General features: G+C 55.4%; 1 protein-coding gene across 3 annotated transcripts; it reads left to right on the plus strand.

Moving 5' to 3' along the window:
- Window positions 1–39: 39 nt before the first annotated feature.
- Window positions 40–12,235, plus strand: MFSD13A (major facilitator superfamily domain containing 13A). 3 transcript variants are annotated; one of them, XM_083844666.1, is made up of 9 exons: window positions 40–196; window positions 5,045–5,313; window positions 5,774–5,853; window positions 6,640–7,089; window positions 8,007–8,124; window positions 9,103–9,199; window positions 9,931–10,102; window positions 10,441–10,634; window positions 10,813–12,235. In XM_083844666.1, exons 2-9 carry the CDS (start codon window positions 5,149–5,151, stop codon window positions 11,064–11,066), a joined length of 1,530 nt encoding a protein of 509 aa, XP_083700792.1. In that variant the 5' UTR covers window positions 40–196; window positions 5,045–5,148; the 3' UTR covers window positions 11,067–12,235. The 3 variants fall into 3 exon arrangements, with proteins under 3 accessions (XP_083700792.1, XP_083700794.1, XP_083700793.1); XM_083844668.1 differs by lacking the exon at window positions 40–196 and adding an exon at window positions 257–684; XM_083844667.1 differs by lacking the exon at window positions 40–196 and adding an exon at window positions 4,078–4,240.
- Window positions 12,236–12,376: the final 141 nt, after the last annotated feature.

Below are 12,376 nucleotides of genomic sequence, written 5' to 3' on the forward strand. Positions count from 1 at the left end.
CGTGGCCATGCAAATGAAGCGTCGTGCAGGCCACTTCCCCTCCAGCTGCCCTCAAACGAGATGGCGGCGCGGGGGGCGGCTTCACCCTCCAGGACGCAAAATGGCCGTGGGGTGGGGTCGGGGAAACCGCTGGACGCGCATGCGCAGACGCTGGTTGGGCAGCGGAGCGGCGGGGCAGCGCCGGCACCGGACGCAGGTAGGAGGTGGCGCCCCCCCCCCTCCGCGCAGTGGTAGCGCCCGGCCGCCCGCCTGGCCCCGCTACCCCGGCCGGTCCCACGCGGAGCTGGTGGGGGGGGTTCCCCCCCCGATACCCCCTGGTAGCGCCCTCCCGGGGAGGGGGGGCTGCAGGGCTGGTGGCCGGGCCCTGGAGCTAAGGGGGCTGAGGCGGGGCGTGAGGGAGCGGCCGCTGCCTCGAGGGGGCCGTGGGTGCCCTGAGGAGGAGCTGGGCCGTGGTCACTGGTGCTGGGTGGGGTGTGCCTGGCGGTGCTGCCGCCGGGGGAGGTTTAACCAGAAAGGGTGTCACCACGCTCCTCGTGACACCACGTTATGTGGTGGTTGGATCAGTACGCAGTCCTGGGAGAAGCCCGAAGGGGCTCTTCCAGCGGCACGTTTCCCCGTCCGGACCGGTGGCGTTGGGGTTTTGACGGGTTCGCCCCTTCGCCCTTCAGATACCGGGTGCTGGGGGTGAGTTCGTTGGTGGGTGGCGTGGGACGGCGCTTGGCGCTCCGCTGGGGCTGTTAGCGGGTGGGTTAGCTGAGGGAATGGGGGGTAGGGTTTCAGCCCAGCGGAGAAACCGGGAGCCTGGCAGGTGTATCCACCTCCTAGAGGGTGCCCGGGTCAAAGTTTGGTCAGAGAAGCCTGAATTTCTGTGGGGCTTTCCTGGGATAGGAATAGGACTCTGAGACTTCTTATTTTAAGCGAAGGTTCCATCAGTTTGAGCGAAACGGCTTTGTGCAGGGGTTGCCCTTCTCACCCGACAAGGTCCTGCTGGAATAGTGGGTCCGTGGGTGGGCACCGATGGAGGTTTCTGTGCTGCGGAGGCCTCCTGGGCACCACGAGCAGGGCGGGATGGAGCATGAAAGATGTGGTCCCCTCTCCCCAAAGGACTTGTCACTGACCGGTCAGCCTGACCCGTGAGCACGCCCAGCACTGTGCTTCCTCAGGCTGTGCTTCATCACCTGTGGGGTCTGGAAGGAATCGGCGTGCCCGGCACCAGGAGCTTTGCTGGCGTGGGTCGCAGAGCAGCAGCGATTTCACAAGCCCGGCTTCTCCAGGAATGGGGCTGGGCCGCCAGCAGCCCCGTCCTGTCCCATCTGGCCACGAGGAATGTCTGGAAGTAGTCCCCTCTGGGTGGCTTATCCTGCCAGTGGATTTACTGCGCTGTGGCTGTGCAGACGCAGCTGGGATATTTACTGTCCCTCTGCTTTAGCCAGTAAGACACCCGAAGTCCAGAATACACGGCAGAGGCACTGCGGTGACCGCTGGAGCGAGCACAGACGTATTCTGAGGCATTATTTGGGATGTTCCACCCTGCCTTGCCCACGTAGTGGGGAACGCACTGAAGAGTCATGCTGTGACTGCGGTCAGGTCTGCAGATGACTACTCCAGGTCCTGAGCAGCAGCTTTGGTACAGAGGAGTCATCTGGCCCCGCTTAACAGACTGCGTTGGGCCAAGGGCGTGCGGCTCCGCTGCCAACTCGGTCCGAGAGGCTTCAGCTTGGCAGGGGGCAGCTCAGGCCCTGGAGCTGGGTCTCGTTCTAAGGCCAAAGGGTTTCCAAGTCGCTGTGGGACACAATGGCTTGTGGATCCGGCTGTGAGCTGGCTGGGAAGCTAGAACAGATGTAAAAGCCCCAAACTGTGGTCTGTTCCCTGCTGCCCTTTGCCAGCATTCTCAAACAAAGGCAAGGCTTTCCTGGTAGCCAGTACTCAAACATCCTTCTCCAGAAAGATAAGATCTGCAAACGTCACTGGCAGGAGCACCGCCAGATGTCAGATGCGGAGGTGGAAATGTTATGAAATAAAGGCTAGTCGCTTTCTAATTTATGAGCTCGTTGCTTTATGAGTGTGCATTAGAAGTTCAGTGTGAATGAATGATAGCTATTCCCTCTTGCAGCTCCTTTTCCCCCTAATTTTAAAGCGTCATTTTGAAAAGTTCTGACATAGCCCATGACTAACGCTCTGTCCCAAGGAAAAGGTTATGAAAATACCAGTGTGGCAAGCTTAAATAACAGCGCTTTGGATGTAGATGCAAAATCCACTTTTCATGGGCAACTATAATTTGTTTCTTTTCATCTGTATGCTTGCAGATGAGGGAGGGGGAAAAAAAAAAGACAACTGTGCCAGCAAAGTGTGAGATCACTTTGAAATGTCAGCTGGCTGCAGGGGTTGCCCATCTGTGGGGTGTGATGGGGGGGAGAAGAGAGGAATTGGGACTTAACCTTTTGTAAAGAGCTGTAGCACATAAATGACAAAACAAGGTGTCTCTGGAAACCTCATCAGCTGTGGTTTGTGAAACATGTGCTTAGCGAAGCGTCGCTTGGATGGGCTATGCGTGTAAAGTGCAGTGCGAAGTACTGAGCCTAGAGCAGGCTTTGCTTTCGAACAGACTTTGGGGAGCAAAGGCGAGCCCACCTTCACATGGAGGTAGCGGTTGTGCCATCGGAACCGCTGCGCTGTGTCTGGTGTACAACTAGCTGTTACCAGCAGTGCTTGAGGCTTTCTAACGTATTTGTCACCCACCCTTTAGCTGTGCCCCTCCGCAGTAATAACCCAGGAGCTAAATCATCCTTACAGAGAGTCACAGTAGAAGGGGTGTTTGTGTGCACCCCAGATAACAATGTCCTGGGAAGGGAACTTCCCCGGGTGGAGCAGCAGTGAGCTCGGGTGTGTGTATTTCCCTGTAATTCCGGTGCTGACGGCATGCAGGTGCTCTGCCATTGCTTCCTGCGTGTCTCCTTTCGGCTGCGCTCGAGGCACCCCCAGCACACGCAGCCCTCAGGTTGGTGGTGCTGATTCCCTGGGATCCCCTGCCTGTCCCCTTCAGTGGGTTGTGTACAGCATTCCCTGTCAACTTGTCTAATCCTTTGAATTTGCCACCCATCTCTGCAGCCTCCTTTGATGGCAGATCCCAGGGGTTTGCCACCTGTCAGCACTTCCACGCGTTCTGAACTGATTTCCTGCTCCTTACAGTGGCTCTTGTGTCCTGGCACACCGCAGTTCCACGTTCGCCTTACCTCTTGTCCCTGTCCCCTGTGCCTGAGGAGCCCCAGCTGCTCGGCCTCTCCTCGGAAGGCAGCTGCCTCACTCCCTGGCTCATTTTAGCCGCCTTCCCTTGATCTGCCCTCCTCTCCCCTTCACGGGAAGCGTGTAGCGGAGTTAGATGTGCAGGCAGTGGCCGAGATCGGGATACACTGAGGTTTCCTACAGCCCGAACTGACGCTGGCTGCCTTGCTGTCTTTCTACCTTCATCTCCATACATCGCAAACTCCTGACTCCTTTTCAGTGCGTGACCGTACGAAATGCAATTTCCCTCCGAGGCTTGTCAGCGTGTCTGTCTTTAATTACACCTACGAACGTTCGTTGTCTGGCTGAGCTCCCCGTGGAGCGGTGTCATCCTTTTATCTGGCCGTGGGTTTTGGCGTGGCGGCTCAGCACCGCCAGGGCTCTGCAGCTGGATCCGAACCGAGGCCTGGTGCTTCAGCCAGGAGTGGGATGTGCCGTTTCAGTCGAGCGATGTAAGTGATTGGAACGAACGCCGCGTGCTCCTGCTGAACCAGTTACGAGGAATTCCTCGGGCTGGGCAGAGCAGACAGTTATTTTTTGCTTTTCTCATCCTGCCTAGAAGTGGTCAGGCTGACGGCTTCTGGGAAGTGCTGAGTGGGACTGGAGTTTCATCAGGTTTCATACCCAGCTGTTTGTTCTTCCCTTGATCTGCTGCTTCTGCTTGGGCTTGCTGCAGCTGGTGGTGCAAGCCGCGAGGGCTGGCTCAGGATGCGGTTTCCTGCTCCCGACACACTCGCTCCTACCCCGCGTTGTGAATCGTCACCCGATGCGTCTGAATCGGGTGCGGGCGGGCTCTGAGGAGCTGGAATGGGAAAGTCTCTCAGGTCCTTATCTGGCTTTTGGCAGTGTGGAGATAGCGACCCTGTTGTCTTAGGATGGTGTAGGCCAGGGAAGCTGACTGCTGCTGACTTAAGAACCCGTACCACCTCACCAGACACACAAATGGCCGTGAGCTCAGGTGGGTGCTGGTGTGAGGAGCCCTCTCCTCTCCTCTCCTCCCCTCGTCCCTCTGGGAACATGCAGTGAGTCGCTCCGGGCTGAGGCTGCTCTTTCCGCTTGCTTAGTTTCCATGTATACTGCTGCCCAGCTCAAGCATCTTTATTCCAGCCCTGAATTCAGGCTGTCCCAAGGCAAGCCGGACAGCTGTCAGGTGGCTTTTGGTAGCCTTTGTGGAGTGATGGCGCCGTGTCCGCTGCACGCCGTCACCGTCTGGTCGTGTCTCTTCATGCCACAAAGCAGCAGCAGCGCTGCTCGCCATAAATAACTCCCGTCTGAGTGAGCCCAGGTGCGCTCAGCTGCGACTGCCTGGGGAAAGCAGCCTGTGTGAGATTACATCAGGGCTGTTGTCACTTTTATTTGGCTAAAAATTAACATCGGCACCTAAAAACGTCAGTGACTGGGGCTGTTTTCTGAGGGCTGCTTTGCTGTTTGCAGCTACGTAGCTGGATTCCTCCTCTGACCTTGCTTTTAAAGAGGTGGAAAGAGCTAATCAGCTGGCTGCTGGCTGACAACATTAAGGTACAAAGGATGGGGCAGCTCACCAGGGGACAGCTGCACCCCTGAGCACACAGCCTGGCCTCCCCTTAATGAAATGGCTTCAGTGCAGCAGGCAGCTTCTGGTCCACATCTCATCCAATCCACGTCTGAACAGCTCCTCAAAGCTATACTAGTTCCGATCTCTGCTGGCAAAGATTTATCAATTAATTAGATTCAATTTTTGTTCATTTAAGAGATTGACTACTTTTTTTTTTCCCTCCTGCAGGAGCAACCATGGATTGGCCCCAGCAGAGGTGCAGCAGGTGTTGGGGGAAGACATCCCATCTGAAATGGAGGTGATCCGGGGAGCTGACCCCCGACCACACCGACATGGGGTTGCGCCTGTTGGCTTGTCTCTTCCGTTTGCCCACCGCAGTGATCTACGGGTCCTTGTCGCTGTTCGTTTCCATTTTGCACAACGTGTTTCTCCTCTACTACGTGGACACCTTTGTCTCTGTTTACAAGATTGATAAACTATCCTTTTGGATAGGAGAGGTTAGTCTTTTCCGTGGATTTCTGCCCTTGTAAGAAGAAATTCTGAGACAGGTCCTTGCTAAAAGCGTACGGGACATTAGCTGTAATAGCTGTGTTCCTCTTTGGGAAAGGAGCGCGGGAGCCTTCTGAGTGCTAGTTTGGGTTTTTTAGTTTTTCCCACTTACACAAACAGAAAAGGAGCTGAAATAGAAAACCCAGAGACTTTGTTCTTAAGACAGGCTTTTCCCTGGGGACATGGGGGCGTTTCACAAGCCTGGAAAACCACCGGCCTCGCTGCGTTGGTGCCAGTTGCCCCAGGCAGGGGAACTGTGCCGCGGTGGTGACGGCGCAGGGAGGGCGCGCTGGGGGTTCCTGCTGGCGGGTCACCCTGCCAGCTCCGCGCTGCCTGATGCAGGAACAACAGCGAGTCTCTGCAGGAGCTGTCCTGTGGTTTGTTTCACTGTCCTGTTTTCTTTCCTAGACGGTGTTTCTGATCTGGAACAGCCTCAATGACCCTCTGTTTGGCTGGCTGAGCGACCGGGTGTTCCTTAGCACACAGCAGTAAGTTAAGTTCCACTTCCAGCAGACGCTGGGAAGTCGTTGAGTCTCTGGGGGAGGTGGTGTGAAAGTGGTAGCTTTAAAACTGTGGCATTGGAGTGGTTACTGGAGAACGAAACTTTAAAGATCTCCTTTTCCTGCCATCTTAGAAATTCAGTGTTGTTTGCATGTTGTTTCAGTACCTGGCTGGATAGAGGAGGTCACGTATGTACCAAGTAGATGTGACCCTAACCCTTAACAATCACAAGTCATACAGAACGTAAAATATCCGCATCTAAAATCCCAAGCCCTTTACTGGGGTGTTGGAAAGTGTCTGTACGTGGTCTGGGGGACTCGGGGGAAAGGACAATTTTTTTTCCACCTGGAATACATCAAACCAGTTGTTCCCAAAATCCGTGAATCATAGACCACTGACGGTCATTAGCATTTCTCGTGTATTTGCTTTGAGCTTCTAATGAAAATCACGGTGTGGCTTCCTGCACCTAGTGAAAACTTCTTAAGCGCTGTTTGAAATAACTTACGTTACGCAAAGCAGACAGTGCAGCACTATCGGGGAGACCCTTGCTCGGGAGAAAAAGGATCCCTTTTCTTTGTGCTTTTTGGCCTTCTTAAGCCCACGTTTTCTGTGGATTCATATATTAGATGAGAATTTATCTTATGTGGGTGTTTGTTACATGAGCAAAAGCTGCGTTGTTGTCTGGGCCACTTACACAACTTCCTTGGAAAGCAAGGGTATGTGGTCATGCAGGGTTTTGTCCAAGTGTCTAAAACTTTTATCTTCTGTTGCAGGCCAGGAGCAGAGATTTCCTCCCCAGAAGTAGTTCTGAAGAGGCTCAGAGCACTAAGCCACAATGGCCCTCTCTTTGCCATCTCTTTCCTGGCTTTCTGGGTCGCCTGGGCTCATCCTGGCGTGCAGTTCCTTCTCTGCCTTTGCATGTACGACAGCTTTCTCACCATGGTCGACCTCCATCACAACGCCTTGCTCGCAGACCTGGCTGTTTCGGCAAAAGACAGGACGAGTCTCAACTTCTACTGCTCTCTCTTCAGTGCCATAGGCTCGCTCTCTGTCTTCATGTCGTACACAGTGTGGAACAAGGAAGACTTCTTTTCCTTTCGCATATTTTGCGTCGTGCTGGCCCTCTGCTCCATCGTTGGTTTTACCCTGTCCACACAGCTGCTCCGCCAGCGATTTGAGGCTGATGGGAAAGCGAAATGGGACCAGGAATCAACCCTAAAACAGTAAGTGTCACCAGTTCTGCAGCAGGGACAAAGGCTTGGCATAGATCTGTAGGGTCCTGTTACATCCCACAGCAAACTAAATGTGTGAGAAGATCCAGGACAAGGAAAACTTTTGTTAATCATCTGTGGTTCTTGTCTGTTGATACAGTTTTCAGAATCACCTCTGCCTGAGGTCACACTGGCTCCTAAGGCCCTCTGAAAATAGGACAAAACTATCTCGTGAAACCCCTGGCCCAAACTGGAGCCCTGACCTGCTGTGTGGCCTTCCCAGTGTTTGGAACGAGAAATGAGTTAGTATCTAGAGCACCCACTGAGGCCTGTGAGTGGCGAAACGTCAGAAGCAGCTTACCATGGAAGTATTCCTGCTTGAGCATGAGACCACCTTGCTGCCCGTTTCCTGTGGAGCAGGACAAGCGAATCCCTTACCTTTTCGCTCGCTTTAGCTGCCTGATGGTGACTGGGCTGCGCGGGCCCCGATGCAGCTGGTTTCCCCGTTCAGCTCCCTTGCTTTCCCTTGGGCTGCCTCACTTGTCTCTTGTTATACTCACTTGTCTCTTGTTCCAAGCTGCCAGCTTTACGCTGTACTAACACAGCAGGTCCTGACGAGATCTGCCAGGTGAGCTAACTTGGAGTAGGGGCATATATGTAGTGTAATGGCTGACAGGAGAATGCTTTTATGGACAGAAATCTGAACTGTGGGCTCAGGAAACAGATGTTCTTTGGGAGACCCATAGCCTTTTGTCCTTGCAAACATTGTTGAAGACTCTGCTCTTCTTGGTTTGGTCTAGAGAGAAGGAAGGTCGGAATGGGAGCTGAAAAGGGACAGCTCTGCATCTGCACAGGGGCTTTGCCCTACTTGTGAAGGAATCACAGTTGTTTTGTTTTTTGTTTGTTTGTTCTTCCCCCTCTCCCTTTAGGCTGTACATCGAGAAACTCTCCGTCCCCCAGGAGAAGAGGATCACCCTGGCAGAATACCTCCAGCAGCTCACGCGGCATCGCAACTTCCTCTGGTTTGTCTGCATGAACCTGGTCCAGGTAGGTGCAGCAGCGACGCGCTGAGATTCAGAGGATGCAGCCTGGCTCTAGCTGCTCAGTGGTTCAGCAGCACACCAGTTCCCCAGGAAGGGCAGGGGTGTTTCTGGCACCCGCTTGCTCTCAGGGCTTCCTGCACGTACTGGCTGTGATCCAGCAGCTGGTAGCCACTCTCCCTGCTTGTGACCTGAGGAAACTTCCTGAGCATCTGTGGGGTGCTGCCTCCTCTCTGCAGCGCAGGCTGTGGATTACAGGGGCTGGCTGTAATCATCCATCTGGGGTGCAGAAGCACGAGGCCTGGTTTGTGGTGGGAAGGGTTCAGGAGGGCAGTTTGCTGGCTTGGCTGTCAGCACCGTCTCCTCCTGCTTTCCCGAGCCTCATGTCACTGCTCTCACTGTCCAGCTGGATCCATCTCCCAGCTGTTTTTTGCCATTTCTCATCCTCTTCAATTACTACCAAATGCCAGCAGCGTGCCCAACTTCCCTGAGCTTGGTGTGCTGCCATCACAGCTCTGCCTCCCCTCAGGCTCCCCTCGGTTCCCCTCAGGCAGGCTCTTAATGCCTGCATCGTTGTGTTTGAGCCTTGCTGCCTTGTTGTTATCCTGACAGCTGCTTCCTCCCACCTGCTGTGCCACTATTTCCTCCTTCAAATCCTGGTGGCCACTGCTGTGGACTCCTTGCCCTGCCCTGTTGTGTGCCCTGTGAGCTCACTAGCGAGGAATGCTTTGGCAGCTGGCACGCGGTACTGGCCCCAGGCATGCAGTGGGCACAGCCGGTGGCATTGTAGCTTTGCAGTCTCAAAAGCCTACAGGGCTGTAAGCTCCACAGCCAAGCTCTTTCTATGCTAAGGTACTGGAGGCCCATCCTGCACAATCCCTCGGCACGGGACTCCCAAGTCAAGAGTCCAGGTGGCTGTTAGCTTTTTCTGTTCCCTCTTACTGCTGTTCCTGCTGACCGGCTTGTCTGCATGCTGCTTTCACAGGTTTTTCACTGCCACTTTAACAGCAACTTCTTCCCCCTATTCCTGGAGCACCTGCTGTCAGACCAGATCTCTGTCTCTACTGGATCCTTCCTCCTCGGTGAGTCTCAGACAGGACCAAAGGGAGCAGCTGGGTCAGGGCTTGGCCTGAGTCTGTGTTCTGCCTTCCCAAACCCCAGCTGGGGAGAGGTGCACATGGGTCTCTGGGTTGTCAGATTGACATATGACACACCCTACATGCTTCCCTGGAACCTCCTTCCTGGGCACGAGACAAGTAACTTGGAGCCTTTTCTAGAAGTGAAAAGCACAAAGTGCTGGACTCTGACTCCACGGCTCCACACAGGTATTGCTCTGAGGATGACGTTAGTGTCTGTGGATACGGCTCTAGGATGCAGCTCTTAATTTATTCCCTCTCTGTGCCACACGGACCATGTCCAGGCTGCCCCAGATCTGTGGGCACTGGTCCTGTAGGGCTAGAGCCACCCTGGGAGAGTTGTGCGTGGGCCAGGTCTGGTCATGCTGCCCAGTCTCCCTCGCTTCTGCTCCAGGGCTGAGCCCCATCCCCTGGGGAATAATGGGCAAGTCTTTTCTTCCTTCCTGCTCATCAGGTTGATGAAGTAGAGCACGCACTCTGCCCTCTGTAGGAACAGCGTGCGCTGTGTCACAAACCCACAAAGTACATCTACTACAGCTACCTTCTCTTGTGTGTATTTGGGGGCTGTTTTTTTACCTCCTGCCCTAGCCTCCTTGTCCTCTCTGTTGTTATTGGTACTGGGGGAACGGTGGGTACTGAAACCCTCTCAAGCAATTTGTGCCTCTGTCTTTGCTCAGGTGTTTCCTACATTGCCCCCCACCTCAACAACCTCTACTTCCTGTCCCTCTGCCGCCGCTGTGGGGTTTATGCTGTGGTCCGAGGACTCTTCTTCCTGAAGCTGGCTCTCAGCGTCGTCATGCTCCTGGCAGGACCTGATCAGGTCTATCTGCTCTGCATCTTCATAGCCAGGTACGCAGACAGCAGTCGCTTCCCCTGCTCTCTGCCAGCTGGGAAGGAAAATGACTTGTCCTTGTTTCCCCCAAGGAAGAGTAGCCAGGCTCACAGAGAAGCCACGTGGCTCCCAGCTCTGACAGCACCCGGTTCGGGACAGGTCACTGCAGAATCCACTGGCAGCAGTGCGGGAGGCAGCAATGACTGGTTCCCCTCCAGCAGCCGGGGCTTCTGAAATTCTTATTTTAAGCGTCAGGGAACCTCTCACATCTCCCTCTCTCCATTTTCTCTGATCTCTCGCCTGTTCCCATCACTTCTCGGTGCCCCTATTCAGTGCTTTGCCTGTTGTCCCGCAGCAACCGCGTGTTCACAGAAGGGACCTGTAAGCTGCTCAACCTGGTGGTCACCGACCTGGTGGACGAGGACCTAATCCTGAACCGCAGGAAGCAGGCGGCCTCGGCGCTGCTCTTTGGGATGGTGGCTCTGGTCACCAAGCCAGGACAGACCTTCGCCCCCCTCATAGGCACCTGGCTGCTCTGTGCCTACACTGGTAAGTCCGCCCCGGGGGACAGCAGCGGGGTGGCAGAGGGAGGACGTGAGTTCAGGCCCCTCCGCAGTGGGCGGATGCAGAGAGCTCTTCCAGAAAAAGCTGTCACTGGTCTCTGCGTCCCCACGCCCAGAGACGAGTGTCCCCACTGACCCGCCTCACGACCTCTTCTCGACACCAGGCTACGACATCTTCCAGCGCAACCCCTTGGGCAACGTGGTGAGCGCCCAGCCGAAGCTGGAGTCTGACGCCGCCTTGGAGCCGACTCTTCGCCAGGGCTGCTTTTACCTCCTCGTCTTTGTGCCCATCGCGTGCGCGCTGCTGCAGCTCCTCACCTGGTCGCAGTTCAGCCTGCACGGGAAGCGCCTGCAGCTGGTGAAGGCTCAGCGCCAGGGCCTGATGCAGGGTGAAGCGCCAGAAGTGAAAATGATCTAGGGGTGTCTGAGCCCATGGGGCCGTCCTGGTTCCAGGCTGGGGCAGGACTGCAGGCAAGGTGAGGGGACTGCTTACTGAGGAAACCCTGCGTTTACGATTTGACTGTGAAATGGTGCAAGGCCAGTGCTCCCTCATTCCAGGAGGGGCTGCTGGGGAAGGCAGAGAAGTGCTCAGCACGCAGCGGGCCGGGGTAAGTGGCTTTGACACAGGAGCAAGAGCATTTTAACCTAGCTGGTCCCGGGGGGCTGCTAATCCCAGGGCAGGAGGAGCTGGGGTGCAACATGGGCTGGAGACATACACATCCCTGGTGGGCAGAGCAGGGCAGGGAGCACACAGGGAGCCTTTCCTTGCTCCTGAGGGACCCGGTGACCAAGGAGGGGAGATTTCAGGACAGCAGAAGGGATGGGAGGACCCTGAAGGCCTTGCCAGTAGCTGGTACCACCTCTCCCACACACAGTGCTGTGCGAACCTGCCCTGCTGGCTGGGGCTGTGAGGTGCAGGTCAGGGAAGCATCCTGATACCCAGGGGCTTGTCATGCCCCTCTCCCAGGACTGACCCTGGTGCCTTGCCTTTTTGCAGGGGGGATAGCACAGCCGGGAGGAGACAGCAGCTCTTGCTTTTGTGCCTTTGATTCCACTCGGGAGCCCGTTTGACACAATGCTGGGTAGTCACAGGGGTGAGATTTTACCTCTGGAGGGGAAGGACAGACACCACAGCTCCTCTCTGCTTGAAACAGTGCCCCAGAGGTCGATTGTCCAGCTGGCTGCTGAGCCGCGGACCCAAGGGGGAAGGACAGGGCAGGTGGTCACCAAAAGTCCCCAGGGTGAGGGAGTGTCTCCTCCAGCGCCCTAGGGTGAGTGTGGTGCCAAAGCAGGCGGGGTGGGGGCCAGCAGTGCTCTGCCCTATGCCCCCCCGTAGGACGAGGCGTGCTCGCTCACATACGTGCTGTTCTTCACTTCGTTGCCTCCCCAGCCTCAGTACCAGGCTCCTTCTGGGGTTGCAGCCCACAGATCTGCCGTTTTGCCTCAGGACACAGCTGCCTCCCGTCTTGGACCAAGGTGTTTCTGCCACGGGGCTTCTGTGGTTCTCAATAGTTCAATCATAACTTATTTGTGCAGATTTTAACAAAGTTTGATTCTTCATTTCATAAATTAAAGATCTTTTCTGTATGGCTGTGGTCCTGGTTGAATTATTTAGCACCCATCTGGCCCTGCATGGGCTCACCTAACCCTGTGAGGCCCCAGGTGCAGCTTCCCTTGATGAGGTGGGAAAGAAGCAGGAGCTTGAGCTGCAATTAGGGTATTTTGGAA

The sequence above is a fragment of the Anser anser genome (genome assembly GCF_964211835.1).
Source record: "Anser anser genome assembly, chromosome: 7".
Lineage (NCBI taxonomy): Eukaryota > Metazoa > Chordata > Aves > Anseriformes > Anatidae > Anser > Anser anser.

What these genes read in the sequence shown, in the direction of transcription:
- MFSD13A (XM_083844666.1), top strand. Translation starts at nt 5,149, where the DNA reads ATGGGGTTGCGCCTGTTGGCTTGTCTCTTCCGTTTGCCCACCGCAGTG. An exon ending in TATCCTTTTGGATAGGAGAG is followed by an intron (nt 5,314 to 5,773) that starts GTTAGTCTTTTC and finishes TTTCTTTCCTAG; the next exon opens with ACGGTGTTTCTGATCTGGAA. An exon ending in TCTGCATGAACCTGGTCCAG is followed by an intron (nt 8,125 to 9,102) that starts GTAGGTGCAGCA and finishes CTGCTTTCACAG; the next exon opens with GTTTTTCACTGCCACTTTAA.